Source organism: Panulirus ornatus, chromosome 65, assembly GCF_036320965.1.
Source record: "Panulirus ornatus isolate Po-2019 chromosome 65, ASM3632096v1, whole genome shotgun sequence".
NCBI classification, from domain to species: domain Eukaryota; kingdom Metazoa; phylum Arthropoda; class Malacostraca; order Decapoda; family Palinuridae; genus Panulirus; species Panulirus ornatus.
This window is the reverse complement of record NC_092288.1, coordinates 12,891,823-12,908,820: the sequence shown is the minus strand read 5'-3', so window position 1 is coordinate 12,908,820 and position 16,998 is coordinate 12,891,823. Positions and strand designations below refer to the sequence as shown.

Genomic DNA, 16,998 nt, shown 5'->3' with positions numbered 1-16,998 from the left:
TGAAAATGAGAGCAGGTTGTGGTTACTGGAGGGTAAGGTTGTTAAAGGTGACGGTTGGTGAAGCTGTGGTCAGTGGAGTCTGAGACTGCTGGGGGATGTGATTGAAGGATATTGTAGATGGTGGGAGATGTGGTTGATGGAGATTAATTGATGGAGTTTGAAGTTAGTAGCAGCTATAGTTGATAGGGGATTAAGTTTGGTGTAAATTGGAATGATGGGAGTTGTTTGATGCGAAATTGGGGTAGGTGTAGACTAAGGCTAAAGTTGCTGGAACCTGTGGTTGGAGGATGCTGAGGTCAGTGGAGGCTGAGTTTGGAGGAGAAGGTTGGTGGAGGCTTTGGTTGGTGAAGGGTCTGGTTGGTGGAAGATGTAGTTGATGGAGGCAGTTTGGTAAAGGCTGTGGTTGGTGGCTGATGGAAGCTGTGACTGTTGGGGAGTGTGGTTGGTGGAGGCCTTGACTAGTAAAGGCTACGACAGTTGGTGGAAGCTGTGACTGGTAGAGGCCGTGTCCACTCGAGGATGTTTGATGAAAGCTGTGGCTGGTGGAAACCATGGTTGATGGAGGCCGTGGTTTGTGGCAGCTGTTGTTTACTGTTGTCTGGTGCCGGCTGGCCTAGCAGATACTTAGGTTTATATTGATGTTGTCCTGTCTGATATTATTTTTGCCTCATAGTCGTTAGAACTAATGGTTCATACTTTAGGCTGTACGTAGACGATAGAGAGCTGAATATTTGCATTAGTATAGTACTTAGAAAAAGCTCTTACGTTTGTATATTGGTGTCTATTTTTCTAAGTTTCGTTGCTCATGTCACCAGAATGTTTTGCGAGGTACCGTGACTAAGCGGCAGGGTGTTTCTTTTTCACAGGCTGAGCAGTTTAACCGTATGTGTTATATCTTCACGGATACTCTACTTATAAAATCAAATGTTGAGCAGATTAAAGAAGGAACTTTTTGTTTAGTCTGTTGCAGAAAATTAATTTGCATGACATTGTCAAAGGCTATGATTGTGAGGCCATGTTTATCTGGGACTCTATTGCCATGTAGACGTAATGAGGTAGCAACGTAAGTTGGGCTTGTCTTGTTGATGTAACTTTAGTTAGAGAGGCGGCTGGTAATGCTAGCATCAGACTCACTCGCCTCAGCTGGTGAGGCCAGCATATGGTCACCCTTCAAAGCAGCTGGCAAGGTCAGCACCAGACTACCTCGCATCAGCTGGTGAGGCCACCACAATGCCCGCTGACATATGAGTAATGGTTATAACTTCCTTTGAACATGATTATCCGTATTATTATTGATATTGCTATCATTTTATTGTTATTCTTACGTTAGAGGTGACCTTTTCCCTGTCTATATTAAGTTTCTAAATCAGATTGATCGCTTGCTTTTGAGATCAGCAGGAACAGAACTACCAATATGGATAGCAAGAAGCTTTAGAAGCCTGCCAGAAACGACAGGGGAGGTATTGCTGCAGAAGCAAGGTGGTACATGACTGGAGCAAGGTAAGAGACGTAAATGTGAATGTTGGCGGCATATATAAGTTTAACACAAGCTGAATGATGTCTAAGTTTAGGAGATGGGGCCCCACCAGTATATATATATCTTCCCCTACTGTTCAAATAGGGAATAACATAAATGGGGTACATGCGTCGGGAAATTACATAAATGGTATATACATCGATACATTTAAACATTGGTGTGAAACAGTATGGAATTATTTAGTTATGAAGACTGTTGCTTTGGCCACCTCACTGAGGGAGTTCCTACTGGAACGAGCGTCAGAGATATAGATAGATAAATAGTATGACGGTTACGCATGACAAAAAATATCTTTTCAGGAACCGTTATCGCATAGATTTCATAACATCCGCGTATTTCTTTCAGAATCAGTGTCGCTTATGATATATATATATATATATATATATATATATATATATATATATATATATATATATATATATATATATATATATAAAATTTCATCCTTTTAGAGTGTGATCCTATTTAGATCGGCATTAACAGCCAAGGTGATAAACTTTTAAGTATTTTGCTATTCACATTAACTTCAGTATAGTTCAGTTTCTATCATGTATATGAAAAAAAGTACGTTTACGTCGGAAGAAGAAACAATAAAAAGCTTTATTCTAATTCAAGATATAATTTCAATATGGCCCGTCCCTATCATTTCGTAATATTTCTGTGCCACGTCTGTCAGTACTGTCTTATTGAGATAAAACCACTCTACAACTCAGGAGGTGCAGGCCCTATGCTCTAGGGCGGCCCGCTGGAAGTGAGGGACTGAAGCACTAGGATGAGGGGGCTGGGCTTGTTATCCACCCGGCCCCCACGAGTGCCAGGCTCCCTCCCTCATTATTAAGTTGGTTTCGCCACATTAAGCGATGACACATTATTACTTCGTTATATATAAAAATCAGGTGAGGCATTATCAGGCTTACCCCTCGTTCAGGCAGCATGACAACAAGGTAGCCCCAAACCTTCCAATGAAAACACTCTGGGGCCATGTTTCACGTCAACAAGGCAGCATGACAACAAAGTAGCCCCAAACCTTCCAATGAAAACATTCTGGGGCCATGTTTCACATCAACACAGTGGGCTGTCAATGGCCGCTGCCAAGACCCAATATAGAATTTTATCTTGCTATTAAAACTGGTCTCATGTATACCTACTTAATATTAAAGAAAAAAGTGGCATAATCTCTGCTATAATACATAGCAAAATGCCAAAATCTCTGATAACAGAAATAATTATGAGTTAGGGTTCTAGTTATACCGAGGTTCAATCACCGCAGTTTTTTGTTTTATTTTTTAGGCTAATAAAATTTCATTCATTCGGGGTAGTCATTTTAACTCCTCCTCCTAGAGTGTTACAAATTTCAGTAAGATTTATTTACGTAATATCATGAATCTATATATCTTCTGATATACCGCATGATATTCTTAGAAATATAGAAAAAATATATAGGCTATTCTTAAGTCAACACATATATATGTGACCCTGATAGGAAAAAAGTTATGTAACTTGGTGACATCAGCAACACTTTAAAAAAAAAAGGGATGCGTTCTTCGCACCAGTGTGCTCGTGCGTTTATATATGCATACGTATACGCAGGAAGACGAATAGACATATTACATCTGAATATACTATATTTAATATTTGCTTTTCATAATTATATTAATCAAGTGTAGGTTACTATTCTATTAATCTTACCATGATTGATTAATTGAAATATGAACAAACTGACTGTTACATATTTATTAATATCTTAAACCATTTTCTTGTATAAAACATGATCAGTAACAAATATTTGCCAAAAATCTTTGAATGATCCAATGTAATTTTACATAGATCGATAAATTCCCGCTAAGTAACGCCAAAATGTGCGTCTACCCTTAGCGCATGCGTACCAATATAAGGCTCATGCACTAGCTTGGCGGCCCTGTGATTGGTGAACATGTTATACTAGGAATGAAACGAGTTCCTTCATTACGGAATAGGCCACGGGGCGGCTTGTACTCTCTCAGCCGCTGGACTTCACATATGTTGGACGTGTAGATAGTATTAAGAGTAAGTTGAAATATTTGTAATGGCTGACCAGGAAATGGAAGGACAGGATTTCTCCGAAGATGTAACCGGGGAAAACTTTCAAGGCAGTGCAATGGAAAATGGTGACGGCGCCGGGAATGATGAATCAAATGACGGTGGTAAAGCCATGAGCAATGCTAGTGACAGTGGGGCAGCGGACGCTCCTGGCAGGGACGATGACAGGTATGTTAGTACGTTATTGTGAATCACCCCAATTATTGTCTTATTTGTAAATCTGTTAATAGAATTTTAGAAGTTATAAAGTACTTTAACATGAAATAAGAAAATGCTTATAGGCTTGTAATAGGTGAAGCTACAAGAGGCATCCCTGTACTTGTTTCATCCATGGATATCTCTAGCATCATGGCGTGGTTAGACTAATTTTAGTATAAATTGTAAAGCCTTGGGGTTTGGTGCCATGTTGACTTTATCCTTAAGGGGCATTGTCGCTTATATTTGTAATAAACGAAAGTAGACTATCGTTCACGGCACCTGGTGTCACGCCAAAATGGCGAAGCAGGCCACCATTACCCATGGGACGACGCCCCAGTATTTGAGTCTGATCAGAATGTAAATGATCAAATTTCTTCAAACTATCGCAATTACACCGCATCTCTTTTGTGTTTTCATAATTTCAAGTTTTAAATCCAGGTCGTTTGCAGGCTTTCATCGTCATTCCTCTTAAGCTTTGTTTTTTCCAGGTCAGATTTTAATAATTTACATTGCCCCATGTGGTGTCATGATCATGTTCTCTTCATGTCTTTGCAGTTGGTTCGCAAGTCCAATGTAAGGTAAAAGGTTTTATTTATCAAAGTTAACTTGTGTACCATGTCCGGTTTGGGGGTGGGTGTTTGGCGTGGGTGGGATGCCTCTTGTTTGCTGTTTGCAAATGGTTGTCACTTTCACGGAGTGTCCAGAGATCCAGAGATAACGTAAACTGACGCTCTGCAATCAGCCAAGTTCCGTCAAGGCCCAGCTTTATTGTGAAGGTTCAAAGTAAGACTAAGGTAACGTAAACAGGAGGCTTGAGTCCACTAGGTCCTGGGATCACCACTAACGGCGCTTGTTTTGCTTCCTCCCAGGTGGCAGCTACTTCGGGAAGAAATGTTGCCCCCTTGTAGCCCGCCGCATCCACACCAGGGTATTTATCTTGTGTTGTCTTAGTGGTTCAAAGGTTCATCTCACTGGTTCTAGCTTCTTGACCGGGCACTAGAACATTACCTCATTTTCATCTCAATCATTTTCTCCCTATAGTATGTACTCCTATGTTTGGCCCAGACTTTTCAGAGTAATTTAAAAGCAGAAAAGGCAGTTGACTTTGCCATCTAGCTTGACGTGCTGAAGTGTGGGTTAAAGATTTATGCAGTATTGTTCCCTGCCATCTTAACTTGAAGAAGAAAGTCAACCTAAGGTACAGTACTTTTAGAATTAAGTCAAGACTATTCCTTTTACTCTGTGAGTTTTCTAATGTATTTTTTTATTCCAGGAAATTGTTTGTTGGTGGCCTGAGTTGGGAAACCACGGAAAGTAAGTATTGGCAAAGAATAATCAGCTTTTGACGCAATTTAAGATCTAAGTGAATGAAAGACCTACTTAGGTGTAATGAATGTTCATGAAGAGTTAGATTTAATATATTCTGTATTGGAAAACGTGGGTGGATTGTATTCCCCTGCAAGTGTATACTGCAAGGGAGAGAGAACTGTATGGACCATGTTTACAACGAATGGAAGTATTACAGTTTTTGTGTGGTGCTTCTTACTGAGTTAATTATTTGCTCATTAATGGAGTGCAGTGTTGAAGCTGGTGGTACCTCATAATGTTGGTCTAAGGGCTATATGTTTTATTTGAAATTTGCAATTATCTTTGAAATCCTGTTTGCTGGAAGTTGTTACGAAATGATGCTTCAGTATGTATGACTAAAGCAAAAGTTATGATTTTTGCAAGGTGAAGTGTGGTTAACACATTTTAGTTGTCCATTGAAATACCGAAATAAACTCAAGTGAAAGTCTGTTTACCCTAATGAAATTAGCGTTGATTGAAATGAAGCTATTACTTGCATGAAATTGGTAAAATTGCATTGGTATATATAAATAGCAAATGAATTTTTTATACCACCTGTTGTGTTACCACAAACCCCACCTAGTGGTACTGATGTCTCAAAGAATACTGCCAGTATGTTTTTTAAACATTTTTTATATTTGTTGGTGTGGTTTGAGCCCCTTCTGATGGCAATTGGGCAGCAAGTCTGATTAACAGATTCCTTTGATTATAAAGTATCTTCTCAGTGGAATTTCACCCATTTCATGCAAGGAATAACTTTATTTGGGTTCATTGTTTTTTTTTTCATTGAGTTTGCAGACTTAGATTGTAGTTATTGTTTAGGGAGACCTTGTTGAATGCATTCTGGCATTTGGTGATTTTAAAAGTTTCATTGATTGAAAATTGAGTTTTGTCTGCAATATTCATGTTTCATGCTTACAATAGCTTTATTTAGGTTCATCATGCTTTTAGTAGGATGAATACATTTAGGTAAATCGATGGTCTCTCTTGGCGAATGTGACTCCTTATATAAACAAGTAAATTATCAGTTGAATGCCCCCAGGTTAGCGAGGTGTTGAGAACAGGACTGAGCCTCTTGGAAAATCCTCACTTGACCCCCTTCTCTGTTTCAATGTAATTTGGACTATGATTAAACATTTGCCTTATCAAATGTAAATCAAGTTAAGGACATAAAGAATCCTGGTTTTGTGGTTCATTTGTTAACTGAGTGGGATCAGGGTGAAGTGAGGATTACTTGAAATGTTCGACAACTGTTTCATTGGGAGTGGAATGGAGGAGAATGTTGCTTTTCTGTAAGTGAAGAGGCCATCCATTGTTAGCAATGTTGTGTGGCTTGCCTTTTGCTCAACAAATTCCTTTATAGGCTCATGAAGCATCTGTAAGCTTTGAAAGAGAACCCTGGGGCACATTCATAGCTGACGTTTGCTAAGCCCTAGGCCTTCGTAGTGAATTTGCTTGTGGTAAGGAATGTATTGGTGCCAGTATCAAGTTTTTATGCATCCACCTGCGAGTTCCTCATTGGTCAGGATCTGAATGGGACTTGACGACTTAGTCACGTTTTGACTTTAAAGCTAACACTTTTGGTAAGAGACAGTTGACTACCAGATGTGGGGCAAATTCTTGTTGCCTAAAACTCAGAACCATATCTTGGTGCCTAAAACTCAGAACCATATCTTGGTGGAAGGGAACAAAGGATACATGTTAGGAGCCTTCATAGAATCGATTGAGGGCTCTAGCACAACGTTGTAGGGATTTATGTAAATGACTTGATCTGCATGATTATTTGCAGATGTCTCGAAGGTCATGAGATTAAGATTGTATGGGGAACCTGGAGATGCATCAGTTTGTTTAATAATTAGTTGTTTAACGTAATGTGAAGTAATAAAGATGGGTCAATTTGAAATAAGGCTATGATATGACTTACTATTCAGCAAGAACGTTTGTGAGTTTTTCCCTAGGATGACCCTGTGGATTTTTGGAGAATAGTTAAGGAAGCCAAAAGGCCAAGTAAATATTAAAGTTACAAGTTCATGGCTAAGGAAATTTTTAGCTAGCAGATCATGCTGTACAAAGCTGTTCACATTATACTTAATACAAAAACTTGAGCTTGTTTGGTCACTGCTCTTACTGAAGCACAAAAGACCATTATAATAGAGTTGGTCCGGAGGAGAGCAGCATAAATTATTTCGGAATTAGTGTTAAGTTGTAGGGAAGGGCAAAAGAATTGAAATTGACCACCTGGAAAGGGAAGTGGCGAATGGATTTTTTAGTGATGTAGGCACCGAACTTCTTCAGAGATGTAGGAATAGAACATTGAGGACATAGCATGAAATGAAGTAAGAAACTTGTTATTAAAGGAATGAGGAAATACTTTATAGCACAAGTGGTGGAGAAATGAAATGGTTAACCTTGTGAATGCATACAGCACAAGGCATTGTAAAATGTATTCAAGTTAAGATGTGGAGCCCCCTTGGAGTGTAAAACTTGTTCCTTTATAGTATAGATAGATAATTGTATCTTCAGGCTTTAGCTTTTCCCAAATGTGCCAATGACTGTCATTGTATGAGGGTTCTTTATTATATGCCCATTTGATAGTTGTTCATATGTGGATATTTGAATATTGGTGTTGACATGGTTACCCACTTTTTGTAAGTGACACTATGAGGAATGATGAGGTCAGCATTCTAGGTAGTGGGTATTTTTATGACAGAATCCAGGAGGTGCATGTATAAGCAGTTGAGAAGAAATTGTGTAAACATGATCTGAAAGAAGCAATCGTTAGCAGTGTTATTGAGTGTTAATGGATAACATTTGAAAATCCACTGTTACTTGAAAACTGGGATTGATATTTTTGTGTTCAAATGATGAAACATTTTCAGTTCTGCTGCTGATAATAATGAAGAATACCACTCTGAATAAATATACCATTTTTGTATGTAGATATGTGCTTGTCAGTACTCACATCAATATGTTTCTTCAGAGGAGCTGAGGGAATACTTCAGTAAACATGGTGAGATCGACAGCATAAATGTTAAAACAGACCCCAACACTGGAAGATCAAGAGGATTTGCATTCATTGTCTTCAGTGTTCCAGAAACTATTGATAAGGTGAGTGTTGGTAAATGTGTGTACAGGAATTAGTTTACTGGCAGGAAGGTGGTTTATTTTCATTATATTTCCCAGATTGTGAATGTTTCTAAGCAAGCCCCAATTATTTAACACTTTTCCCTCACTTTTTTGCCTGCGTAGGATCTACTCAGATTTTAATAAGGAAATAGTTCATTGCCATTCTTTCGTCAGTTTCCTTGCGCTACCTTGCTAATGCGGGAGACAGCAATAAAGTATGATAAATAAATAGTTCATTTGCTCCGAGTAAATGGGAAGTGGAAGGCATACCACCTGAGGCTATGAACCAGTAAAGGTATATGAATTACACACAACATTCATGTGTGTGCATGCATTGTGGGAATTAGTTGTCCCAGAAGCAAATATAACATCAGTAAACCATCACAGAAAAATTTTTGTTCCCTCCATTTATTATGTATACTCTTGTCATAATTTCCTTGTGTCCACTATTTCAGCATACCCTTTGCAGCTCTTATCCTCCTCTACTAAATGTTACATCTTATAATTTCTAATTTGATTACCCCTCCTCACACATTATTCAGATTTCATTTTCTAGATCCCAACTTTTTCATGTTTTTATTTAAGGAACATACCTCAACCATAAGTTACTGAAGGTATTACTACACCATCAAACAAAACCCATCTTTGCCTTTAAAGACTGGCCTCCTTTTCCCCACACTTCACAATGCAAGAAGGACCTTTGTACCTTCAGTACATTGAAACATTCCACTTCCAAGTTCTATTCATCAGTCAACCCTCCTTACAGATATTATTCAGACATTTAATCCCCCCCCCCCCCCCAAAAAAAAAAAAAAAGTTATTTAATTAAAACCCTTGTTACTGTACATCCCTATATTACTTAAGGGACTACCATACCATGAAGTGCAACCTGCCTTTGTCCTTAAAGCTTGACTTCCCTTTCCACACTGTAGTGCATCCAGGACCTTATCTAAAACACTCCACTTCCAGTTTCTCTCCATTCAGCTTGCACGTGAAAATCATTCTTAACTTCTAAAATTTGTACATGTATTTTACTCATGCAATATTCATATTTACCCTCATTTCCCCTCACACACACACACACACACCAAACTCGTACACCAGCTTCTGCATTTTCTCAAATATTAACACCAGTGCTTTTGTGATCAGCAAACAGTAACTTGCTAAGTTATCCACTACGTGATGTATTGCCAGGAACATATAAAGGCATGGTCTTTTTTGCTTCCATCCATTCTCTGTCATGAGAAATGCATTGAAACTGTAGCCCCCAATTCAAACCAGGCTCCTCAGACTTTTGAGATTTCCCGATGACCTCTATATTTCCAGGTTCATTAACATGTTTTCTATGCACCACATTTGTATTTTACTGTTGCTATATGCTCTTTTTACATACACCCTATTGCTGACCAGGATGTGCAAAAATGGTATAGGCATCTAGGAAAGAGGAACAAAGAGACTTAAGATTAGAATATGTGCATAGAAGTGGAGGGAGCAAGGGGTATGGGGATACCAAGATTGAGTGGAGACTGAGTATAGGATAGGAGTGTACGCATTCAAAGGATTAGGGGCATGTATGGCATAGAATCAATTGAATGAGTGTGGGTGTATATGGAGCCATGTTTACTAAGGTAAACCATGGAATAGTATGGGATGTGGCTATGATAACTAGATGTATGTAGATGGAGAATGATGTGTGGTGTGGAACCTGATGGCCTTCGATGGCCTGGAAAATTATTGGGCATAAAGAATTAAATGTGAACAGAGACAAGTAAACATTTACTCAAGTGACAGTAGCCCAACCCGTTTTGATTAATTTCGGTGCATATTTGTTGTAGTTGAGATCTAGACATTGAGTTTGTTTACTACAATTTTTGAAGCTAGTCGTGTGTTTAAGGGTAGGAGTTGTAATCTGAAGTGCAAGCACTTATACTTCCGTTTTTTCTCTTACAGATCATAAACGCTGGTGATCACGTTATTAATGGGAAGAAAGTAGATCCTAAAAAAGCGAAGGCCCGCCATGGCAAGATTTTCGTTGGTGGCTTGAAACCAGATCTCTCTGATGATGACATTAAGAACTATTTTGGCCAGTATGGTAATATAATTGAGGTTGAAATGCCTTTCGACAAACAAAAGAACCAGCGTAAGGGCTTTTGCTTTATCACATTTGAGCATGAAACTGTCGTTACGGATTTGTTAAAAACGCCAAAACAAAGCATCAAGGGACATGAAGTTGATGTGAAGAAAGCCACTCCTAAGCCAGATGCTATGAGCATGATGCGCGGAGGTATGCGTGGTGCTGTGAGAGGTGGCCGAGGAAGCAATGTGCGTGGCAGAGGCAGAGGATGGGGAAACGGTTGGAACCATAGTGGTTACAGTGGCTATGGACAAGGGGGCTATGGAGGATATGGTGGTTACGGTATGTACTGTGATCTTTAGTATTTTGAAGCCATAGTAATTGAGAATTGGGACAGCTATGTAAACCATAACATAATTCGTTTCAAAATATTTTATGAATATTAAGGTCTGAAAGCTTATATATATTTTTTTCTTTTTGTTGCAGGTGCATATGACTACAGCTATGGTGGATATGGAGGATATAGTGGTTATGGTAGCTACAATGATTACTATGGCTATGGTAGTGGGGGATATGGATATGGTAAGTATCAGGCTCGTGCACCTGTACTGTGTTTTAGACGTAATAAACGAATTGCATGCTTATTATAATAAGTTTTCAGGTCTACATTTGTATTGTGACATTTAAAACCTGCATGTGGCCCCTGACCTTGGTAGTTAAATGGTTTGCTTAAGGGGCAGCCTGTACTTTTAGAGTTCAAATGAGACTGATGATTTATGGCGGTATTGGCCCTTACCAGGCGGCCAAGGGTACGACGGCAAGAGCCAGCGTGGGCGGCAGCAGACGCGGCACCAACCATATTGAGGGGGGACGACGTGAGTACAACAACGCTTGGAATGGTACGGTCAACTAAATGACAAGTTTGTTGCTGCCGTTTCTGAATTCCTGCCGTGCTGCAGCACCAACGCCCAAGTCAAGATTGCCTCATTTATAATTAAAATGTTTATAAAAACTGGAAAGCCAAAAAAAAAGTAACAAAAAGTTTATATAGTTTGTGAAGCATTCCTGTGTACAGGTAATTTCACTGTACTCTGGACAGTTCATACAATATTTTTACTTAATTTTAAGATTTTATTTCTCATCGCTGTACAGTCCGTATATGTATGAATAAAAGCGATTTTTGTGTATGAGTTGTTTTTATCTATCACCTTGTACCTAGTACTTAAAGAATTTGTCAGAAATATTCTCGACTACCAATTTGAATCATGAATGAACAGGAAAACCCAGGTACATGTGCTGAATGTGAATAAGGCACATCAAGAACTTTTAATGAAATTGAATGAAATGGCCAGAATGTTGAGCCGAGATACAATGAACTCTAATAGGCACATTGTGCAATTGGTCAACAGGCCTGCTATTAATGAATTGTCCCAAAAGCAGCACATCATTCTATATTGTGCTTAAAATGTGTTAAACTGGAAATGGATACAATTTTTCCCCTCTATGCAATGAGTACTATAGACGTTGTTGATCATGGTCGACTGAAATATCCCAGGCCTATCCATTCTAGCCACGTAAGAGACAACCGACGTAATACTTGACCTTTGGTCTTCATAGAGAGGGAACATTTAATCTCCATTACCACGCTATCTTTTTCTTCCTTTTCGTTATATATATATATATATATATATATATATATATATATATATATATATATATATATATATATATGCTTCAAAAGATGCTCCTCCAACACAGTTACCCCACGAATGAAAAGCCACCTTTGGCGAAGCTGTATCACGGGAGTACAATCACGTTTAAGAACGTCAAGCTTAAGCAGCCAAATACTTAATTTCCCTGCTACTTGAAATGCCGCAGCCTTGAAGCTGCAAGATGTCCTAGAAAAGGGGAACTGGGGCAGTTGTACATTCGTGAAAATGCCAACTGGGTTCTTCAAAGCTAAATTCGCAATAACATAGGAACACCTGTCGGAGTAAAACACGCACCACACATCTGTGTGCTAGACTTGTACATTTTTCAATGTTCAGTAATTCTTCAGCATGTCTCATTTGAAATCTTCCTTTATGAATACGATACTTCTTAATGAACCACATAGGTGTATGTTATCTATCAAATGCATTTTCGCTCTATCTTGAGAACCAATGAGGATGTTGGGATGAAAACTAAGACAAGAACAGTGGACTCCGTGTTTAGGAGAGCAATGAATTCCTTCTTTAGACAAGGAGAGCAATGAATTCTATATTTAGACAAGAAGAGCAATGGACTCGGATGTTTAAACAAAACAAAGCTGTCCGTTTTCAGCTAGCAATAGTCGCACCGATTGCTTCACAGCCATTCCAGGTTCTCTACAAATATGTACCTACATTAAATACATCATCTCTAGGGATAGGGGAGAAAAAAAATACCTCCCACGTATTCCCTGCGTGTCGTAGGCGACTAAAAGGAAAGGGAGTAGGGGGCTGGATGTGCTCCCCTCCCGTTTTTATTTTTTCAAAAGAAGGAACAGAGAAGAGGATATTCCTTCTAAGGCTGTCCTCTTTTCCTCACGCTACCTCGCTAACGCGGAAGACCGCGCTTAATCGCAATTCAATAGTTCACTTGCACTACTGAATTGCGATATCACTATAACTATCATACCGGACTATAGTGATATATATGTATATATATATATATATATATATATATATATATATATATATATATATATATATATATATATATATTGTCCGCCCCCACCCCTTCTACGTTTTCCAATGCGATGTCACACTTCAGTTTAGTACTTTGTCATCTGTACTCTGGTTTGACTACTATCTGCAGACGTATGGGAATGGAACTGGCAAGGTTCCTGGAGTATTATAGGTCCGTGTTTTGTGTCCATATGATGTTGATCTGAATGACATGTGACACTGATGAGGTGTTGCAGAACCAGCCGCATATTAATGACGTATCAGTTGTGTCGGGGAAATCAACGAGGCGCCTCATCAGTGATGCACATATACCCGTACATTTTGAAGTCGGTGATTTTCGAGATAAAGTTTACAGACATGGAATTGGCAATAATTGCTATAATTTTGGATGAAGGGGAAGAGGACGAGCATTACTCGAAGAATAGGAAGTGGGTACATGAGCCTTGGAAGAGAGGGAGTGAAAGAGTTTGCTACCTTAAACAAAAAACAAAAAAAAAGCAAGACCCGCTGGAGAAAGACTATAACACCGAGGGAATGGTTAGCAGTTTGTCTGAGGTAAGTAAAATTTCACAAGCATTTGTAGTTATTTATCTTTATATCCAATTACATAAAACAGTACATACCATCTGCTTTCATTTCTTGCCCTATCTTATTTCAAAAATCTAGTTTGAAACTGTTGTCCATATATTTTGGATTTCATATATAATAAAGAACACCAAGATTTCGAGCTAATTCTATAAGTCATTCGTCATTCATTTATGTTCACAAATCCAAACAAACTATAGGCAAGCCTGGTTGTGCATGGCTATCTTGCTAATGCGGAAAACTTTCATATATGTTTGCCATTTCCGGCATTAGTGAGTTAGTGCTAGGAGCACATGAATAAGGCTTCATTCGCTCACAAACCTTTCCGTGATTTCCCTAATGACAGCACGTCGTCCCCTGTATACCAGAACACTCCAATTTGTTCTAGCCCTTGCATACTTCGCACTCTCCTGTATGTTCAAGACCCGAACCTTCGTAGCATCTTTCACTCCATCTTTCCATCTCTTCCTTGGTTCCCCTTTTACCCTGTTTCTTCCATATCTGATATGTATCCGCAAACTGTCATCCTCTCAAAATGTCCATACCATTTCAGCATACCTTCTCCAGCTCAACCATACATACTCCTCTTAGTACCACACCTCTCTTACCTTACCATTTCTTGTTCGATCAACCCTCCTACACCACACAATGTCCTCAAACATTTCATTTTAAACAACCAACCTCTACATTTTGCTTAATACCCACGCCTCGCATCTATGCAGCACCAACGGGACTACTATACTTCCAAATATATCCATCTTTGCCCTTAAAGACAGAGACTTATCTTTCCATACATCCCGCAGTGCGCCCAAGGCCTTTGTGTCCTTACCCACCCTACAGCTCGCCTCAGCTCCCATGGTTCTATTCGCCGCCATATCTCCTTCCAGGTGCTTTAAACACTACACTTTCTCCAAGTTTTCCCAATTCGAACTGAAACTCCAAATAACCTGTTCGGCTGTTCCTCTACACTGCTAAACCCAATGACCTTGTTTTTATTCATCTAGTCTCAACTATCTCCTTTCACTCTCCCAAAGTCAGACATCCTCTGCAGTTTTTCACTCGAATCAGTCACCAGCCCCTAACCCCCCAACAGACTGCATACTTGTTCCTCTCTCTAAGGCCCTTACATTCACCTCCTTCATTACCCAATCCATATGCAACTTATTAATAACCATGGTGACATCACACACCCCTGACGCAGACCCAACCTTACCAGTAACCAATTACTCTCCAATCTACTTAGCTATGGCATACTTGCCTTACACACTTGATACTCTTCATTACTTCCAACATTCACTCGCAGAACAGACTTATATTCTTCAATACTCCTCACTACTTCTAGCACCTTTCCCCCTACATCATATATTTGGGACACCTTGCACACATCCTATCAACCTTATCATGTGCCCTCTCTAGACCCATAAACATTACATACATTACATACGGGTCCTTCCGTTTCTCTTTACGCATTTATCGCACACATTTTTCAAAGCAGACGATTCACACATCCTTTACCATTCCTGAATCAGTCAGAAGCTCTTTGCAAGCAACTATCTCTATCATTAGTCTCCCATAAACCTAACCAGTTACACTTAGCAAACTTGTACCTCCGTAATTTGAACATTCACTTTTGTTTCCTTTTATACAGTAAACATCACAGGCACTATTCAGCCAATCTCCAAGCACCTCGTCATGGGGTATAATTATATTGGGAAAATCCTCATTTACTAACCAGCAACACAATACTTCAGCCACTTTGCCGCACTCAATCATTTTGATCCGAAAAAAACTTAAAGGAGATTTTAGTGAAATGGCCCGTGTGACCGCCTTCAACCAAATTATTATTTGCAGACCAGCACAACACAAAATTCCAGAGAAAGTGAACCAAGATATATAATATTTACTTGAGACTCTGTGATCATACTCACACATGAAACGCATTCGTAGCATGCAAACTCACCAAGAAATAATACTGTGCTATCAAGCTGCTTTATCCTACCATTGCGCGAGCTGCCCTGGCCAGCTGAACATTGCATAGTTGCCAACTCTTGTTTGTCACTGAGCCAGATTCACCCTCAAAAGTATCTATAAATGTCGCTAGGAATACGTAACTGCATTCACAGTGAACTGCAAGTTAATTTGAATTTACATCTTGATTAATTAGTCAATACAAGCATGATGAAGGCAACCAAGATTATCATAATTAAAAGCAGAATGTCATATGTGACCGGGTTCGTTTTGTTAGCGTTGAGTGGTCATAATGCAGGAGATTTATATCCCGTGGCGGGATAGCCCAGCTAATTTGCATGTCTCCCGCTCACGTGGGGAGGGAGACTTGGCATGTCTGAGTGACAGATGTTTATGTTATGCCTAAAAAAACTTTTGAATATGAACTTGAATCATAAAACTTTTGAATATGAATTTGAATCATAAAACTTTTGAATATGAATTTGAATCATAAAACTTTTGAATATGAACTTGAATCATGCTGAAATGAATCACTAAGCGGTAATCACCAGAGGTATATATATATATATATATATATATATATATATATATATATATATATATATATATATATATATACCACAGAATGAGAGCTGTCTAGCCTCAGTCCTATTCATATTTGGTTAATAATGTTTAAAGTGACTACTATACAAAACCAGAGTTAACAGTCTTGGTAGAAAACCAATATGACACTAAGAACCGAGGATTCCATATTTAGACGAAGTTATATGTAACCTAAACCAAAAGGTTTGAAAATACCGTAGGTTATTTAACAACATAGTACTTTGGACTGTGCAAATAAGGTTCATCACAACTTTCACTTTGCGAAACCATGAAAGTGTAGCGTTACCTGCTATGTTTCAATGCTAGCATAATTTTGAGCAAGGATGATATCACGCTACCTAGTTCTAGTTTGATAGTGCCTATACATGTAAAAAGAAGCTGTGCTTCATGTCCTAAATTTGATTATACCTTTTTGCCAAATTAACACGTTTAGGACAGTATTCAACTCGGTTATGTAACAGGTTTCATCACTGTAACAATACAATAGAATGTTCATATATATGATTGGAATTTGAAACAGCTTTCTGCATTTTACTGTGACCTGGAACCTTATGGATATCATGAATATACATCAATTACGGAAGAAAAAAAAGGTTCCAATGTTTTGATGTACACAGCTGCACCGTTCATCAGCTGGCCGGCCCAGGATTTATCCCAGGACGGACTAGAACACTTCCACTATTGAATATACCATGGTACCGAAAAATAATGTTATATTGCATTTTTATTATCATTCAGTTTTGCCTAAAGCGGTAATTCAAGCACGATATGAA

The 16,998-nt window shown here is 38.8% G+C and overlaps 1 protein-coding gene across 2 annotated transcripts; it reads left to right on the top strand.

Annotated features, from left to right (window-relative positions):
* The first annotated feature begins 3,501 nt into the window (after nt 1-3,501).
* Nucleotides 3,502-11,548, top strand: LOC139746583 (RNA-binding protein squid-like). Of its 2 annotated transcripts, none has more exons than XM_071657976.1 (6): nt 3,502-3,784; nt 5,088-5,128; nt 8,142-8,269; nt 10,238-10,703; nt 10,848-10,943; nt 11,161-11,548. In XM_071657976.1, the coding sequence occupies exons 1-6, from the start codon at nt 3,603-3,605 to the stop codon at nt 11,223-11,225; spliced, it is 978 nt and encodes a 325-aa protein (XP_071514077.1). In that variant the 5' UTR covers nt 3,502-3,602; the 3' UTR covers nt 11,226-11,548. The 2 variants fall into 2 exon arrangements, with proteins under 2 accessions (XP_071514077.1, XP_071514076.1); XM_071657975.1 differs by having other exon boundaries at nt 3,511-3,784; nt 10,848-10,944; nt 11,151-11,548.
* The last annotated feature ends 5,450 nt before the right edge of the window (nt 11,549-16,998 follow it).

What these genes read in the sequence shown, in the direction of transcription:
- LOC139746583 (XM_071657975.1), top strand. Translation starts at nt 3,603, where the DNA reads ATGGCTGACCAGGAAATGGAAGGACAGGATTTCTCCGAAGATGTAACC. An exon ending in TTCCAGAAACTATTGATAAG is followed by an intron (nt 8,270 to 10,237) that starts GTGAGTGTTGGT and finishes TTTCTCTTACAG; the next exon opens with ATCATAAACGCTGGTGATCA. An exon ending in AGTGGGGGATATGGATATGG is followed by an intron (nt 10,945 to 11,150) that starts TAAGTATCAGGC and finishes TGGCGGTATTGG; the next exon opens with CCCTTACCAGGCGGCCAAGG.